Genomic DNA, 17453 nt, shown 5'->3' with positions numbered 1-17453 from the left:
CTGACGTAATATGTATATATATCTTAGATCCATTAATGACAGAAGGGAGAATAAAACGAGCAACGCGCGCACAACACTACTCCTTCTTCTCCTCTGTCGCTGTCTGAGAGGACGTCTTCGCGTCTTCCTCCTTTTTCACGACGTCCTCGTCGCGCGTTAGCATCTCCACGTCCCAGTTGCTGTTGCTGAAGACGTCGATATCCGTCGCGATCTTCATCGCCTTGCGCGCAATACGTTCCGCGTCGTAGTCCTCGATATCAATCAGCGCACGCGCAGCTGCCTTCGCGTACGTGCCGCCGGAGCCGATGGCGATGATGCCGTCCTCCTCGGGTGTGATAACGTTGCCCTGCCCATCGATCTCAAGCGTCTCCTCCTTGCTGCACACGATAAGCGACGCCTCCAGACGACGCAGCGCGCGGTCGGTACGCCAGTCCTTCGCCAGTTCAACCGCCGCACGGGAAAGCTGACCCGGAAAGTCGTTGAGTTTGTTCTCTAACTTCTCCATGAGCGCGAAGGCGTCCGCCGTGCTGCCGGCAAAGCCGATGACGACGTTGTCGCTCAGCTTGCGCAGCTTGCAGGCGCTGCTCTTGGCCACAATGCGCTCCCCCAGCGTCACCTGGCGGTCACCAATGAGAATCACCTTGTTGCCTTTGCGGACGGAGAGAATGGTGGTGTGGCGCGACTGCACGGCGGCGCCGGTCACGAAGGACGTGGAGCGGTTTGAGAGACGGCGCAGCATTTCTTTTCTTTCTTAAAATCTTCTTTTCTGTTTCTATTCCACAGAAGAAAAATTGACGGTAAGTGAGCGCCGATTGGGCGAGAACTCTTCCTCTTATAAAAAAAAAAAAACAAAGAAAGAAAAAGAAAGAACACTTGCAGATTCCTATCGAAACAACCATCGGAAAGCTAAGAGGAGCTGCGGATACAGTCACCTGCCCTTTTTCGAAAGGCATCTGTATTACGCACGCTCTGGATGCTGCGGTGCGGCCGCACGCACAGCATGACGCAGGGCTCAACTGTCTATATTGTACTCCTGCGTTACTGTCGATGTAGGCGAGTTCATCGCATAAATCCTTTCGTACAACGCAGGTAAACCAATTTTCACTCGCACACTCACACACACACATATCGATAAAAGTCGGCGTTGAACAACGGCGTAGACGAAATCGAAACGCTACTTCAATCCGCATTTCTTGGGGTCTCTCTCACTTTTTTTGGTTTCTTTTCTTATTATGCACGTTGCTACTGGTGTAACAGAAAAAAAAAACATAAAGAAAATACTCGTGGGTACGCAACTCTACGTACGCAGCACGCTGGACGAAGACACACACATCGGCTGCCTAATGTGGCCTTCAACCACCCACTCACACATCTATACCCGCAGGCACACACAGAGAGAATAGCGAGAGACACCGCCGCCTGCCACCTTCGCATCCGATGCCACAATATAATAACAATGAAAAGGGTGCTTCTCCCCTTCGTAGAAGCACATTTCGTCTCATAAGTTGCACAGGGTGTTGTACACCAACGGCCTCACCTGCAGTTTCGCTCTTCACTCTTTCCCTTTCCTCTGCGGCCCCTCATGCTGGAAACAGACACGTGCCATCGGTCGTTGATAAGGAGAAGCACCTCGCGAAGAGTTTTCCTTTTTTTAAAGGATGATTACCATCAATTATCGATACAATAACACACCAAAGAAATGGAAATCGTGATGCGCTCGAAACGCCGTTCTTAGCAAGACACGAATCGCAAAACGCGGAGACGTCTCTGAGGCACCAGAAGAAACAACGTGAAATTCGAAGAACACAAAAACAAATCAGCCAAATCCATAAAAAAGGGGAATACACGCGTGCGCCAACGCGGCGATCACAGACGCTCGTCTGTCAGCGGAATCGTGTAATGGCGGAACATCGGATGCTCGTCCAGGTACGTGTACAAGTTCTCCCAAAAGTGAGAAGCGAGGGCGATGTGCACCTGGTCTTTCAGCAAGTTACGCGTCAGCGGCAGACTATACACATTCCACTCGCGGCACTGCGGTGGCACCTTGTCCTCCTCAAAGTACGCTAGAAAGGCTCGAATGCGCGTAAAGAGACGGCTAGGGCTGCGCGCTTGCGGCGGCTCCGCCGGATACCAACCCCGCAGCTGCCACAACTTGCCCTCCACAATGCACCCGCAGACGTGCGACCAGTCGTCGACCTCGTCTGGGTCGTCCACGACGCGAAACTGACGAAACGCGACGTGGTACTTGTGGGGGTCGTGGAAGCTACCGGGCCGCACCACCACCGAGTGCGGCTTCGAGTCGCGGATGTTCGCCACACCGGTTTCTTGGTCAATGTACAGTGAGGCCGGGTCTACGTAGGCGCCTCGCTCTAGGAACTGCTTGATGTTGATCAGCTGCAGCGGCGCAGTGGGGGCGGACGGGACAAGCAGAACGGGCATAAAGTCCGGCTTGCGCTGCACGGCCGTGCTGGGCGACATCGCCTGCTGGCCCAAGAACCCGCCGTAGAGCGGCGCAGTCCCTTGCGGCTGCGCCGCCTCCTGACGACGCCGGCGTGCGCTATGGCGGTTGCCCGCACTCTCGCCGCCTTCTCCATCGCGTCGGTTCAGTGGCAGCGGCGGCTGAAAAATTGTCTCGGCCACCTCTCGCTCACCGCGAAATGTCTCGAAGAAACTCGGCTTTGCGTGGCACGCCTCCTCCAGTGTCATCTGCGGTTGAAATAAGGACGGCGCGGCTTCGGCCGAGGCCTTGTCGAGCTCGCGCAGTTGCGCAAAGAAGTCAGCGTCGTCCCAGCCGGAAGGCAGCGGCGGCAGGTAGGAGCTCGGGGTGTACTCCGAGGCAGGGTGGAGAGCTTCGGTGCTGCTCAGGGCCGCTGTTGCGTCAATTGCATCCGCCCACGCGGAGCGCACCGCGGCGCTATTCGCAGACGACGACGACGTTGCCATGGCACGCAGCAGCAGCAATAATACAAAAAGGAAATTCTATGCACCGAAGTAGGTATTATGGTGCGTTATCCCGCAGCGCCGCGTTAAGTAATCCTATGTCGTCCTTATGAACGCTTAAAATTACACGAATGAAGTTGCGCGAGCACAAAAAGACCTGTTCCTGTGAGGCGACGCACCTTCTTTTCTTTTTTTTGTGTTTTCTCCGGCAGCTCTTGCGGGGATGGTAGGACTCCACCGTGCCTCGGAAAACCCTTAATGAGAATTAACGACTGTGCACAAGAGCGCAGACGAGCAGTAAAAATGCAAAAGAGAAGGGAGAATTTCGAGAGCATGTTCCGCTGCACACTTGGCATGAAAGATTTCATTAGAAACTATAAACACAAGAGTTGCTGCCAAACGCGACGTCGAAGGGAAGGAAAGCCTGGTCTGAAAGAGCGCTACAATGAGCGTTGCCCTTCGCTTTATGTGTTGCCCATTTTTTTTTGTTGTTGAATCAACAGAATCTGCAGTGAGCGCGAATCCAACTATCTCGTACTTTTCTTATTCACTCTTTGGATGCTGTGGAGCCAGAAAGTAACCTCCTCTTTTCTGTGGCGGTTAAAAAACGCAAATAGCCAGCAAAGTACGGCGGGGTGAAGAGAGAAAGAAAAAGAAGCGTTTCGATACACTTTTTGGGGGTCCACCGGTCTCTATGAAAAGCCGTACGCAGAGAGGAAAAAAAAAGCAAAGAAACAAAGATGGCAAAATAAAGTTCTTTAAAAGAGCATCCCATCTGGTCGCTGACCATCACCCTCGCCGTGAGAACAACAGGGCGGCGATCCCAAGTGCTACGACGAGCAACGCAGCCAGTGCAATGTTGCGGTACTGCTGCTTTTTCCGCACAGCTTCGGCGGTGCGCAGTGTGTGACGCATCTCTCGCCCTCGTCGGCGCTCAATGTCTTCGAGGACTGCTTGGTAACCGGGAGTACTTCGTGCCACCGGAAAAGGCTTGATGCGTTCGCGAAGGCGCTGTGCTTTGGATCTCGATGCATTATCACGGAGCGTACCCGCCGCGTTCTTCTGCGTCACTGACGCTTGTGCTGTTGTTTCGTTAGGCAGGCTGTGCGAAGGAACTTGCAGCTGTGCGAGCTCCGCGTCTGCCTTCTCAGTCTTCTTGGACATCGTCCCTATGTGGGGCTGTGCGTGTGTGTGTGTCTCGTTGCGAACCACACCGTAATTTCAGCCTCGTGTATTTTTCCTTTTGGTTTGTCCTGCGCCAAAAGTGGTTTGAAGGGGGGGGAGGGAGACGTGATAGAGCGACAGAAAAAAGGAGAAGAGAGAAAAGGTGTCTTCTTATTATTGGCGTTTATTGCCGCGATGGATCCGTTTCCGTCTGATGCGTGTTTGGGACTAACAGGCTCAGAAAGATATGACTGCAAAATCGTGAAGTGCTGTCCAAACCGAGAAAGGAATGCCCCAACGCCATCGTGAAGACTTCACACACACACACACACACAGAGGGAAATCCACACCTTGCGTTAAGAGTCTCGCTGTGCTTCGCAATTCTCGCTTCATGGCGTTCTCACTGTTTCCTTTTTGCGGGGGTCTTTTTTGGTTGCCCACAAAGGTACAACAACGCCTGCAGCGGTGCCAGTGGTAGGTCTCGCGAAGCGGACACACATACACAGAAATCATAAGGTTCGAAAACAGAGAAAAAAAGAAAGCAAAGGAAGTAAACCAAAAAAGGTAAAATGAACGTAAATGTACATGTGAATACATCGGCCAAGGCAGTTCTGGCAATTACAACCTACTCAACAACAACCACAAAAAATGTAAACATATATACAAGCAGCAGCGCGATTATACAGAACTATTGCGGTGAACGCATAAACAAAAATGAAACGGAGGAAAACAAACACACATCCGCATTGAGTCAGCGAAAGAACAGACAGAATTTGTGAGCTCTTAAGGCACACATTACGGCTGCAAATGAAAGCGATCCTTGCGAATGTTCTCCGTTGCAGCCGAACTCTGTGGCGCGCCGTGCTCGATGAGCGGGTCCAGGTAACCTAATGGGCTCCTCAGTGTGTCGCCCTCCACGGTTCCTTCACCCTCCTCGACCTTCGCCTCAGCAGCAGCGGAGTCGACAGTTGTGTTGGACACGACAGGCGGCAGCACCAATGGCGCTGCCGCAGGACCGGTCCGCGCACCTTCCCGTTGTGGGGGTGGCAGTGAGGACAAGTGCAGCTGCGCGCCGGTCTGTGAAGTCTGCAGCCGCGTCTGCGGAACAGTTGCTTGAGCAGAAGGTGCAGTGGGGTGTCGAGACGCATTGTCCGCCTCACACGCCGATGGCTGCATCGTACCTTTGCGTTCCTTCATGGCCGGTGGTGACGGCGGGTCTACAAAAGACGAGTGCGAGTGGGGTTCGTGCAGCCGGGAGTCCTGCAAAGCGGTTGCGTCACTCCGACATGTTGTGCCGAGCACTCTCTCGTGCGAAACTTCCGTGCCTGTTTCTTGTGGTGTTGACAGGATCGATAGGTCCGGGATCTTCAAGGAGGCGCTGGCTTCCCTCCTCTCGGCCCCCAGTGCCTCCTCTTCGTGGTCTTCCTGCACATCCTGGCGACGTGGCGGAACGTCAGAGCAGACGACGGCGTCACGGGGCGAGGTCCGCAAGGCGGAGATTTCGGAGGAGAACAGTGTCAGTTGCTGAAGCGGCAGCTGTAGCGCCGAGGAAGAAGGAGCGGAGAAGGAACTCTTTTCGTCGTGCAACGGCCTCTGGGGTGACGCGTCGGAAGTATTGTCGGCAGATGCTGATGTCCGCTGCGAGTTTGAGACGGCGGCCGACACCGCCGCGGTGTTTTTACGTCGTACGCGCATCTTACCGTTCAGCACGTGCATCTCGTGCGCACTGAGAAGCGAGTTACTTCCGTTCTTGCTGTGAGGAGGAGAGACCGATGCGAAGGACGCCGGTGGGGCGAAGCCACGTGCGGACGAGCCATCTTTATCGGCCGGTTGCGGACTGGAATCTGTCGCAGACGGCGTCGAGCGCAGGAGGTCTTCGCCGACGCTCGCAACACTCAGGTGCAGAGAAGTCTGATGGTTCGCAAATCCTGCCAAAAGGTACGCATCGGGGGTGGTAGACAGTGAATGAGACGGTGACGGACGCAGAGGCACCAGTTTGGCTGCCACACGCTGCATGTGGCTCTTGTCCCTCGCGGACGATGCACCTTCCGTTGCGGCGGCATTGTTTGAGTTGTCCACCGAATTTGTCGTCCGCGGCTTCGACGCAGCCGCATCACGTGCTGCTGCTGTAGTGCTGGTAGGCACGGCTGGCAGTCGCGCGGACTGCGGCAGCATCACGAGGGACGACGAGGCGGTGTTGAAGGACGGCAGCGACGTGGAAAGCCGCCGCCGTGAGAAAGACTCCTCCTTCTGCATATCGGCTCGGTTGGCGAGCAGCTTGTTGGCTCGCTGCCCGCCGTCGTTCGCGTCGTCGAGGATGTGAAAGCGCACGACGAGGGACGTCACGACGCGCGCCACGCCCGCCCACTGCTGCCGTCTCTTGACATCCTCCAGCATGTTGAGTAGGAAAGAATAAAACATGCCGGATGGCTCATCGGTGGAGGAGACCGCAGCCGTATTGGGGGCATCGGAGGATAAGGAGTGCGGCGAGGAGGGCGCTGGCGCAGGAGGACAGACCGATCGAATGACGTCAAAAGCGCGGCTGCGCGACGGCAAAGAACGCAGGATGATCAGCTGCTCTTCTGTCAGGATGGCAGACGTCCGGTCCTCGATGGGTGGATGCAGAAAACAGTTCCCTGCTGCGGCATCCTCCTGCGCGTCCCACTCGTCATCCTCGTCGTCGTCGACGCTGTCGTTGTTTGGAAATGCAGAAAAGGGCACTTGGGTGTGGTGCGTCGGATGCGTCGATGCCGCCGCGCCCTGCATGCGTCGGATGCGTCGATGCCGCGCAGCCGCATCTCTGGCCTCCACGAGCTGCTGCAGCAGCCGTTTCACGAAATCATCGTCGTCTTCCTTGTTGCTGGTGCCATCCCCCGTCACCGTTTCCTTCGGTCCTGCAGTGCCAGTCGCCTTCGCGTGGTTGCTCCCCGACCTCCGTAACGTACGCGCCTGCGTGGAGAGAAGCCCGAGATAGGCCTCGATGTCCGACAAGGAGTCTTCGCCGTCCGTCAGGGGTGCCCCCGCTTGCTGACTGCGCTCCCGCAGCGCCGTCTCGAGCGTCACCACGCCCTTCAGGAGAGCCTCAGCACCATCTGCGCGACGGGGCGACCCCGCCGTCGAAGCGCCGCTCTCACCTGTGATGACGCTCCTCGTCGGCTCGGAAGAGGCGATGGAAACTTTACTGTTGGCAGCATTCGGCGGCCTCTTGGAGAGAAGGGTGTTCTGCGCGACGATGGACGTGCCGAGGGAGGGCGCGCTCGGGCCGCCCGCCGATGTCGACGTGTCGGTGTCTTCCTCACGCTCTGGTAGAGCAGCAATCGCCGCCGCCGCAGCTGCCGCTGCCCTCCGCTTTACCGGAAAGTTGATTTGGGGAACGGTCTCGAGGACGGCCTCCCGCGAGCATCGCAGACTCGCCGCGCTCGACGCCGGGTGCGGCAGTCCGTCGTCCTTCTCCCCCGCCGGTGCCAAAATCACCATCCGAATGTGGCCGACCAGCAGCGCGGTGAGGAGCCAGACGAACATGGTGTGCTGCAGCCGCCGCTCCCGCCCTGCGCCCTCGAACGAATTCGTCGGTCCGCCAAAGATGCCTGCCGGGGTGAACCACCGTGAGAGCGAAGGGCAGTGCGTCAGTAAGGACGGGTAGAGACCCGCACAGGTCTGCACGGACAGGAGCTGCACAACGTCGCGAAAGCACTTGGAGAGAGCGGTGCAATTGCTTGTCAGCCGCGACTCCGCGATGTCGGGGTCGGATAACTTGCCCGCGAGAATGTACAGTCGACGCAGCTCGCGGACAAATTCCATGAGCGTGTAGACGCCGAACTCGGACATGAACGACTCCGCTGCGATGTTGGCGCCGGTTGCCGCAGTGGTTCGCGCTCGCGACGGCGCGTCCGTCTCTGCCTTCTGCGAGACCAAAATGCTCACCGGGTGGGTCGTGCTGCCGTGCATGAACTTCTCCAGCGGCACCCACGACGCGGCCAGAGGTGATTTCTCCATGACGGCGTTCACCCACGCCAGCAGCAGCCCTTCCAGCCGCTCCCGCACTGGCAACATCATCGAGTACGGCATCTGCTTCAGCACTCTCCGGTCGCCGCCTTTGCCGAGCACCTTCGCCACTGCCTTCTCCTCGGAGCTGTACAGCGCAAGCGTCAAGGTCCACATCGATGGGGAGACGGCAGGGCAGGCTGTCGCAGGCCGAAAGGTCTTCGCTAAACGCTCCCACCGCTTCGCCCACTTCCCTACCTCGGAGGCGTGAGACCGTTGTTGATGCAGCACCAGCCGAAGAGCCTCCACCTCCATGCTGTGACTCTCTAAGATCTGCGTGTGCAGCGCGTCCTGCTCGAAGGCGGCCTGCTGGTGTCGCCGCCGCTCACTGCTCACTTGCTCCTGCACGGCGGCCAGGGCAGCAGCGCTCTTGCGAGCGGCCTCGACGTGCTCAGCTACCATGTTCAACATGCGACGCTGGAGCGACTCTACCTTGGCCTGCAACGTCACGCGTCGCCACCGCAGAAACACGCTTTCCTCCAGTACGCGACAGTGCCGATTCTCGAGATAGCGCTCCATGACGATACGACGCGCGCGGCACTGCCGCGTGTTCGTGCGCCACACCGTAAAGATGGACCGCAGTATCGCCTCGTTTCTTTGCCGTTGGTACACCTGCAGGAGCTCCATGCGGCGCTCCATCACTTGCTGCAGGCTGCGCACACGCCGGCACACAATCGCCTTCTCGCGCTGCTCGGCCGTCACCTCTTCCGTCCACAGACGCATCGTGGCGAAGTCGTCGCGACTGGCGTAGACGTTGGTGCGCGGGGGAAACAAAGTGTCCAGTGGTGGCGGCGCGAAGGACGCGGGAGACGCCGCGGCGGCACACGTTTCAACATCTCCCTCCGCTGACGTGCTTGGAGCCGCAACAGCGGCAGGCCCCAACGATTGCAGCACAATAGCGTTCGACCGCGTCGCCTCATTGCCGGCCGGTCCGACACACTGACAGGCTCTGCGCTTCTGCTCGCCTGCAGCGATGGACTGGGAACTAAAAACAGCGTCGAAAATGGGCTGACGCAGTTTCTCTTGCCATAAAGAGGACACCGCTGCGTCGGCGCATAGCACCTCGTTCAGCAAATAGCACGCAACTGCGGCCAGCAGTCGGTGTGGACGAGCGTCGCGCGCAGTCGGCGCGCCGCCCGCCGCGGCCACGGTGCCCGTCTGCAGCTCCTCGCGAAGCCGGCGAGGACCGTAAGCCGTGAGAAACGTCTCATCATACGAAACAGAGGCCCAGTGTACAACGGACTTGAAGCCGCTGTTCTTGAAAGGCTCCGGGAACCCGAGAAAACACGCCGGGGACGACGAAGACGGCGCAGCCACGCCTTCCGCCGCAGCAGCAGGGTGCGACGGTGCCACCGGCAGTCCGGATCGTGCGCACTCCGCTGCCGCGCGCGGCTTCGATCCGGCGACACTTTCTACGGCCACTACAGGGGCCGCCTCTGCCGCACTGCGTACATTGGTGGTGGTGTCAGGGCCTGGCACGCGGACCTCTGGTGTTTTAGTCAGAATGGCGGAGAACTGGGCCTGTAACTGGGCCGTTCGGGCACGCTCTTCGCGCTCTGCCGCTGCCTGGTTCTGCCGTGCGCTTCGTGTGAGGACGGCGGTGGACTGCGCCAGTCGCTGCTTCAAATGCGCCTCTTCCTTGGCGCACCGATTCATCACAGGAGCGTCGCGCGAAAGCAACGCGAGATGCCGCGCCTGTGCCTTGCGCTGCCGCTCCATTGTCCCCCAAAGTGGCGGAACGAATGTTCTTTTCAGAAAGAGACTCCTTTAATACCCAGAGACGGAACACGGAAGGTTGTTAATCGGTTCTGTGTAGGTGTCGTTTTTTATTTCTTTCTCTTCTTGCCGCTCTTCGTCAAAGCAAAGAGAGGCGAGAAACGGAGGTCAAGCATGTAACAGCAATGAGGAGATTCAAAGGGGAAGAAACAAGAATACATGGCGGCATAACAATGATGATAATTTCCTTTTTTTAAGACCTGGGAAAGAATAGGTTGCTTCGCCGTTAAAAAAAGTGTTGCTGCTGTCGGCATACGCATATTGTTTCCGCGCTAGCATTCGAACGATCGGTGAGTAGCGCGGGTGCGTTCTATTATATTTCCCTTTGGGCTCTCCAACAAAAAAGAGAAATTCTGCCTCGAATCATGTATAATACAAGGAGGGTGACAAAACCAGCTGTGCCTTACACACACATACACACACGTGCAGAGCAGTCACTTTTGGCATCCCCGCAACGCTTTCAGTTGGAACTTACAACCCGTACCGGGACTCGACATCTGGCATCGGGATGCGCTGAATCGCCGGGCGGTAACGGAGAACGTAGTCGATGTCTGCCGAGCTCGGCGGCACTACGACTCCCGCCGCATTGACGGGGCTGGCCTCACCCTTCACCGCAGGCACGCAATTCGCGGTATCCTTTTCAGCTTCCAACTCCTCACCGTTGTCGTCGTCTTCACCGTTGTCGTCGCGGACGCTTTGCGTCGACCCCGCGAGCGCGTTGCCCCTTTCGGTGCTGTCTCTGTCCGCGGGACCGATGCCGTCCGTTCCGATCTCGAGCGTCCCCTCCGCCTCCAGCGCCTCCCGCATGTCTTTGGTGAGAAAGCGCTTGTAGATGTGGTAATGCAGGTCCTCCTGTGGATTGGCCAACAAGACGGGCAGCGGTTCAGACACAGGACCCCGCTGGCGAGCAAAGCTGTCAGCAGCACCCTCCGCCATTTTTTCTTGGCTTTTTGGGAGCTGGGCAGCGATACCGGTCCCGGATACGGCAGAAGACGGCATCGACGCCACCACGTAGGAGCCACGGGTTGTGTAGGTTCGGTCAATGAGGATGCGATCGGCTGCTGGAATGCCGCTTGGATAGACGACGTAGCGAGGTGGAGAAGTGCCATTCTTGCCCGTTTCCCCGGACTCCACCTCCGAGATGCGGCGCTGTGCCTCCACCACCGTTGTGCCAGAGACGGGGAGCATCGGCCGCGGGGGGATCGCAGGAAAGCCGCACAGCGTCGTCGCACGAGCGGAGGCCACGAGGGCGTCATACACGTCCTGCGCGCCGCCGTCATCGAGTACGCCGCCATCGTACTGAAGCTGCTCCTCCTCGCTGGCCTGCAACGCTTGCACGCCGGCCTCAAGGGCGTCACCGCGCAGCCGGCCAGACCCGACGGCGAGGCGGAGGGACTCCTCCATGTGTGACCAGAGCGAAGACCGGTGCCGCCATCGCTGCCGCAGCGTGGCCCGCACCGCAGCCGCCACATCCGCCGTGGTGTCGACGACGTGCCTCCCTCTCCCGTCCTGTGTAGCGGACTCGCCGTTGCCCCTGCACAGTGCCGACTCCTCTGCGAAGGGGGGCAGCGGACGTGACGAGGGTACTTCGTCAAACTCACGGCTTACGGCGTGCGTGTGCGCCAACCAGCTTCGTGACGACTCCGCTGACTGCCCAGTCAGACTACAGAAAGTGCACAGCTGACGTGACGGTCCACTCGTGTTGCCATCGTGTCCTTCGGCGGTCAGCACACCGCCGCTGCCGCTGTTCGCACTGGAGGGACTTGCATTCACGTTCGCTAACGCCAGCATATAGGGCATAAAAAACGAGCCTTTGACCGACCGTTGAGTGGTGGGTGGGTAGGAAGAGGAAGGTGAGTATCCTCCTCCCCCTACCCTTCCGACGGCGGTGGCGTCCCCAGACGCTGTGACCCCCGGCGGCCACGCTGAGGCGCCCGCGTTCGACCGACGCGACCGCGATGGCGACGACGCCCCTTTACCGTGTGGCACCCCCGCGGTGGGGACCAACGCAGCGTTTGGAAAAGAACGTTTTGCCGCGGCTGGACGGGGGGCGGGGAGACGAGGTGGTGGTGGCGAGGTCGCATCTGCGCCTACACCGACAGCGGTGGCGCCTGTCGCATTCGGCCACAGCGACACGAGCAGCACATCGTCGGGGTCTTCTTCTTCTTTTTGGCACGGTTGGTCTCGCTGCCACTTCGGCGGTGGCGGCGGGGCATCGACGACGGGCGATGGCGCTGACTCCTCTTTCGTGGGAGTCGCCGGGCCGATCGAGACCAAAAAAGACGGCGGGAGTGAGGGCAGGGGCAACGAACGCTCCGCCGGCGGAAGAGAGTCCCGCTTCTGCCTCGGCAGCTTCTCCGTCACCTTCTCTGCGTTGGCGGCCGCAGCGGGGGTCGCACGGATCGGAGCTCCCTCACGCTGCAGAAGCGGGGCCACCTCGCCCGTATCATCTTCCGGCTCCGCCTTCTGCCAGCGGTGCTCCTTCGAGGGAGAAAGCGGAGCCGGCGAGGGAGAGTAGCTACGCGCGTGCTTCTCCGCACGGTGCTTGATGTCCAACGCACGTCCCACCTGACAGAGTACCGGCGGAGCCCGCACCTCCGGTGACTCTGCGGAACGAGAAGAAGATTCGCGAGAAGGAAGAGGGGGAGAAGAAGAAGCGATGGGCTGCTGCTGTGATGCGTCTTGCTCCCTTTCCGAAGCCGTGTGGCCGGGCATGCGGTAGAGAAATGTCGCACAGTCTTCTAGACGCATCGCCACCTCATTCACAGACACCTGCGGTGCCGCATCCGTCCGGACACACCTTGCGGTCAGGTCAAAGCCACCACGGGGCGCCCTCACCGTTGCGCTCACGCTCGAATTATAGGGTCGTCGCAGTGCAAACTGCAGCTCCCCATCTTCGGAAGAGCTATACGACGCAAGTCGCCAGCCGAAACAGGCGGCAAGACAACCCAACACGGAAGGCGGACCGGAGGCAAAGTTGTCTCCATGTGAATCATCTACAGAAGCCAGAGAACTTGGACAAAGATCGATAGACTGAGGGGCGTCACGCGATGGAGGTGTCGTGGTTGCGTCGTCCTTCACCGAGGCGGCCGCCCCGCCTACCGACGACGAGGATGGAGGCGAGCTGGTTGATGCAGTTGCGCTGATTGAAGGGGATGCGGTCGGCGCTGGGGAGGATGTCAATGCGAGCTCCGCTTGGGCCTCCGCTATTTCCGCCGTCGATTTCTGTGGCGGACCAAACGCTGATAATGCAACAGTGGCCGAAGGACGGGGTTCCCCCTCTGCGTCGGCTTGTAGCGAGGGAGATCGGAGAGGACAGAGCTGGTTGTGCGTGGGGATAGGGAGTTGCGAGAGCGGTCCCGATCGCGGACGGCGACGCCGTCGTTGTGGCCTCGCTGCTGAGTCCGGCTCCCCTGCATTGTATGGTGCTTTCGACGGAGGGGGGATTTCGTGATCCGAGTTGTTGGATAGCAACGCGGCCTCGCCCAGAGGTTTTTGTGGTATCCCGCTTTCCGCGTTCGCCACTCTCACCCTACGGGAACCTTTCGGTGGCATCGTGGCGTGATGTAGGCCAGTTTGCTGTAGCGAATGCTCCAGATGAACGGCATGTGCGCAACACGCAGCAGTTCAATTAAAGGCGAGAACAACACACAGACTATTGTCTCACCTTTTCTCTTTTCTGTAGTACCCTTTTCACCCCCCCCCCTCCCGTTTCGTTGCCTAGACGTCACGGTCTCCTTCTGATAGCGAGTACTGGCCTCGTGAGATGACGTTCGGGTGAAGCTTCGTGTACGCTGTAAAAACAGAAAAAGAAACGGAAGAAAGCAACCGAATCATGAAAGGAGAGGAAAAAGGCAATCTAGAGGACATGGAAACTGTGCGCTCAGTTTTTTTCTCACCGTTCGCCATGCTAACAGTTTCGGTTCCACCGAAAGTATTTGTAAGTATTTATCAGAGACGCGCTACGCGGCAGCTATGCGCCTGGGTGAGAAGAGAAGCATGGGCTTAGGGCAGGACGCAGCTACGACACGGTTTTTTAAAGCTGTAAGGGTGTTCCCCTCGTTTCTCTGTCTGGCTGGTAGACACAAAGTCCAACTAGCATTCCATGTAAAGTCGGCTTCTTTATTATTCGATGTCATCGCACTCAAACAATACAACATCAATAAGGATCATAAGAAAGTCGTTTACATGACAGAAGAGAACAACGACAAAAAGAAAGGAGTGCAAACACCTAAAAGGGAAAGACAATTCCACAACGCTTTCTCCAAACCGTGCTGTTTTTTTTGGGGGAAAAGCTTCCGTACAGCTGAGACGTGCGCATTATGCAGGAGAAGAAAGCGAAAGGCACAAGAAGGAGATCAAAAAAAAAGATCCATTTCGAACGGGGATTTTAATTTACATGGGGCAATTGATGAGCACATCATGATCTGAAAACGGGAAGAAGAACTCAAAAGGGGAGAGGAAAAGAAAACGATGCACATGCATCACCAACACAGCTGGAAGCCACTGCTCTTTTGTTGTTGTTGACAAGGAGAGCACCTGACATCGACAACCTCCACAGCAGCGAGGAGAAGACACACCTAGCCTCGACGACGTTCGTGTGTCTCCCTCTCTTTTTGCGCGAGGAGGGCGGCGGAGTTCTGCACCGTCCACGTACGTGGGTTACACAACGGCGGTCTTGTGCTGCACTTCGGTGGTGACGTAGATGGCCTTGCCGACGGTGTCCACCACTCCATCCTGAAAGCTCAGTACATCCAACAGGTTCAGCAGCTGATCCTTCTCCATCTTCCGCAACTCCGTGCGGTACTGCGTGGGAAGGTTGGAGTGCATCGTGTCGACATCGTTCTTCAAGAAGGTGTCTTTGGCGCCAATCGACACGACCAGCTTCGTCAGTTCGTCGTGGTGCTGCTGGATCTCTGCCTGAGCCTGCCGCGTCAGCTCCCGCATTTCCTCTAACGAAGTCTTATAACGTGGCGTGCGAATGGACGCGCAGGCGATGTCAATGCGGTGCACTAACTCGCGTTTAATGCGCTCCACATCTAAGGCGGAGGCGTGCAGAGTGGCCTGGACCTCGGTGCGCGTGGTGTCATTTTCCACGTCGCTGCGCGCCAGCTTACGCGCGAATTTGGACCGCATTACCTCCATCTCACTCGCCTTCTTCTCGGCTGTCAGCGTCATGGCTTCCAAGTTGTGTTGCAAGTTCGCGTTTTCCGTCTTGAGCGCCTGCACCTCGGCCACCGCGTCGCTCTGCAGCCGCGACCGCAGCCGATCGACCAGCGCCTCTGCCTGCTGCGCATCCCGCGAGCTCTGTCGGTTGTCGCCGCCTAGGAGGCCCTCCGCCTTCAGCGTCTCGAGCATCTCATTCAGCGAGCGCTGACGCAGGTTCACCTGCTCCACCTGACCGCGAACCATTTCCATGACGAGAACATTGTAAATGGGGCGGAAGCCGTCAAACTCAAGCTCCTCCGTCACCTCGATTTCGTGGCGCAGCGTCTGCTCGTCCTCCTCCGCCGTCTCGAGAGCAGCGGCGATGATCAGCAGTTGGTGCTGCTGCTGCTTCGTCGCGCCGCCGCTGCCACCGCGACGTCCGCCACGGCCACCACGACCTCTACGGCCACCTCGGCCACGACTGCCGCGACTACCCGCCGTGCTACGAGTCCCCTTCTTCGACGACGGCGGAGGCCGCGGGCCACCGACGGACTTCGTTTTCTTATTGCTCGTCGCACGGGTGCTGACGGAGCCAGTTGCCTTGCGCTTGGCGGCTGCGGCAGGTGCGGTTTGCGCGGCAGCTGCCTTGACGGTGGACGCGCCACCGCCCTTCCCAATCTTGGGCAGCGCCTCCTTCTTGGCGCCACCCGCCGTGGACGCCTTCGTCTTAGTCGCCTTCTTCACGCCGGAAGATCGCTTCGAGGGGGCGGCAGACGACGCCATGACTTTGCTAAGTGGTGTTTGGAGAGGGAGTGAGAAAGAGAGGGTCTTTAATATTAATAAAAACCAGTTGGATAGCAGCCGGTCTCGCTCGCCTTTCTTTAAAAAGGAAAAGAAACGGCGTATCCGCGCAGCAGCGGGAAAAGAGAGTATCTTTGGTAACGAATCGTGAATGAACGAAGAGAGAAAGGAAAGAGCAGCTGATGTTAGAGAAGACGCGTGCCAAACGTGAAGCACAGTAATTTTTGCACCACCACGATAATTATTGGAAAAAGAAACGGCCGAGAGTTGAACAACGCCGCTGCATCACCTCCGCTAGCCTGTTTGTTCCACAACTCACAGTTGTTGTTTTTGGAATGCGTAGATGCTGTTTTCACTGCAGTTGATAGTCCACATATATTTTATATTCAGCACCTCAGCGCTTTTCAAGGAGGAGGAGTGGGGGGGGGGGGGAAGCTGCGCTGCACTCGTTTTCCTACTTGTCAAGGTGTGTTCAAATGCAAACCTCGTTGATGTATTGTTCCTGTTGTTCCTGTATTCGTACCTTAACTCTCGTTTACCGGCTACACATTGATTAGAATAACGGAAGAAAAACGAAAAAAAAAGTGTCGCGCAAGAAGAAAAGAAAGGGCTTTGCGAGGAAGAAGAGAACTGACTACCTTTACTTTCTGCTTTCCGGCGAGAAGACCCAACGCACGTGTATAGGGTGGCGTCAACACAGAGCCCCACGTTTCATTTGCATTATTTTCGTCTCTCTTCACTTCTCGTGCTTCTCGCTGTGACCCTTTTCGTTGGGCAAAGTCCATCAGAAGGCTGTGTGATCTTTAACGTGCAACAACGTCTGTGCTGAGGTTAAAAAAAAAAACAACAAACAGAGAGAGAAACAATACACGTTCAAAGCTGTTGGCAATGATAAACGCACGGGGAAAACAGGATCTGGAAAGATGAAAACACACCCACACACACCGCAAAAGGAGAAAAGAACACCAAAGTAAAAAAAAAAAATCTACATATCGTCTCAGCAAGGTAGCAAGAGCGCCTCTCGCAGTCCTCGTCGCACTTCTCTTTTTTCTCTCTTATTGTTTGCCATCCTACCTTGTTGTTATTGTTTCTCTTCTTCGTTCTTCTTTGTATTGCATGCGAGAAGAAACTCTGCCCGGGCTCTGTGAGTCGCACGGTTGCCATCGTGAAACGTAAAGCGAGGAGCACATTTAAAATAAAAACAGAAAAGGAAAAAAAAGTCGCTCAGTCCACGACAGACTTGACAGAACTTCTACAAGATGATGAAAACAAAAGTGGTGTGCAACGTGGATGCATTGCCGTTTGGGATCTTGCACGAACGCAACTAATACGTGTTCTCAGCAGAGTTGGTAGAGTCCGTAGAAGAAGAAAAGAGAGAAAGGACATGACGAAACCAAAGACGAATTACGATTTCGTACACAAGAAATTAGAGAATAAGAAGGATAGGAAGTCAAGAGTCGAAGTGATTGCACGGCATTTAGGAAATACATAACTAGCGAGTACCTGGCATCAATGTCCCCATCAAGGCTACTCATTGTTTCTTCACTATCTAGTATCTGCCCCAATTCCGTTCTTCTTTA

General features: G+C 57.0%; 8 protein-coding genes across 8 annotated transcripts; all 8 read right to left on the bottom strand.

Moving 5' to 3' along the window:
• Positions 1-76: 76 nt before the first annotated feature.
• ABB37_03799 (putative mitochondrial hs1vu complex proteolytic subunit-like, threonine peptidase, Clan T(1), family T1B) lies at positions 77-833 on the bottom strand (the record flags this gene model as incomplete). The annotated part of the gene is made up of 1 exon (XM_015801248.1): positions 77-833. Exon 1 carries the CDS (start codon positions 737-739, stop codon positions 77-79), a length of 663 nt encoding a protein of 220 aa, XP_015659868.1. The 5' UTR covers positions 740-833.
• A 1033-nt stretch (positions 834-1866) lies between these two features.
• ABB37_03798 (putative RNA polymerase-associated protein CDC73) lies at positions 1867-3214 on the bottom strand (the record flags this gene model as incomplete). Its single annotated transcript, XM_015801247.1, has 1 exon — positions 1867-3214. Exon 1 carries the CDS (start codon positions 2941-2943, stop codon positions 1867-1869), a length of 1077 nt encoding a protein of 358 aa, XP_015659867.1. The 5' UTR covers positions 2944-3214.
• Positions 3215-3729: 515 nt separating this feature from the next.
• On the bottom strand, positions 3730-4195 carry ABB37_03797 (hypothetical protein; the record flags this gene model as incomplete). Its single annotated transcript, XM_015801246.1, has 1 exon — positions 3730-4195. Exon 1 carries the CDS (start codon positions 4102-4104, stop codon positions 3730-3732), a length of 375 nt encoding a protein of 124 aa, XP_015659866.1. The 5' UTR covers positions 4105-4195.
• A 704-nt stretch (positions 4196-4899) lies between these two features.
• On the bottom strand, positions 4900-9867 carry ABB37_03796 (hypothetical protein; the record flags this gene model as incomplete). The annotated part of the gene is made up of 1 exon (XM_015801245.1): positions 4900-9867. One exon carries the CDS (start codon positions 9865-9867, stop codon positions 4900-4902), a length of 4968 nt encoding a protein of 1655 aa, XP_015659865.1.
• Positions 9868-10395: 528 nt separating this feature from the next.
• Positions 10396-13479, bottom strand: ABB37_03795 (hypothetical protein; the record flags this gene model as incomplete). Its single annotated transcript, XM_015801244.1, has 1 exon — positions 10396-13479. One exon carries the CDS (start codon positions 13477-13479, stop codon positions 10396-10398), a length of 3084 nt encoding a protein of 1027 aa, XP_015659864.1.
• A 1107-nt stretch (positions 13480-14586) lies between these two features.
• On the bottom strand, positions 14587-16007 carry ABB37_03794 (hypothetical protein; the record flags this gene model as incomplete). The annotated part of the gene is made up of 1 exon (XM_015801243.1): positions 14587-16007. Exon 1 carries the CDS (start codon positions 15853-15855, stop codon positions 14587-14589), a length of 1269 nt encoding a protein of 422 aa, XP_015659863.1. The 5' UTR covers positions 15856-16007.
• A 408-nt stretch (positions 16008-16415) lies between these two features.
• Positions 16416-16658, bottom strand: ABB37_03793 (hypothetical protein; the record flags this gene model as incomplete). The annotated part of the gene is made up of 1 exon (XM_015801242.1): positions 16416-16658. One exon carries the CDS (start codon positions 16656-16658, stop codon positions 16416-16418), a length of 243 nt encoding a protein of 80 aa, XP_015659862.1.
• A 439-nt stretch (positions 16659-17097) lies between these two features.
• ABB37_03792 (hypothetical protein) lies at positions 17098-17259 on the bottom strand (the record flags this gene model as incomplete). Its single annotated transcript, XM_015801241.1, has 1 exon — positions 17098-17259. One exon carries the CDS (start codon positions 17257-17259, stop codon positions 17098-17100), a length of 162 nt encoding a protein of 53 aa, XP_015659861.1.
• Between the last annotated feature and the right edge of the window lie 194 nt (positions 17260-17453).

Source organism: Leptomonas pyrrhocoris (assembly GCF_001293395.1).
Source record: "Leptomonas pyrrhocoris isolate H10 chromosome Unknown, whole genome shotgun sequence".
In the NCBI taxonomy this organism is placed as follows: domain Eukaryota; phylum Euglenozoa; class Kinetoplastea; order Trypanosomatida; family Trypanosomatidae; genus Leptomonas; species Leptomonas pyrrhocoris.
This window is presented reverse-complemented; position numbering and strand designations above follow the sequence as displayed.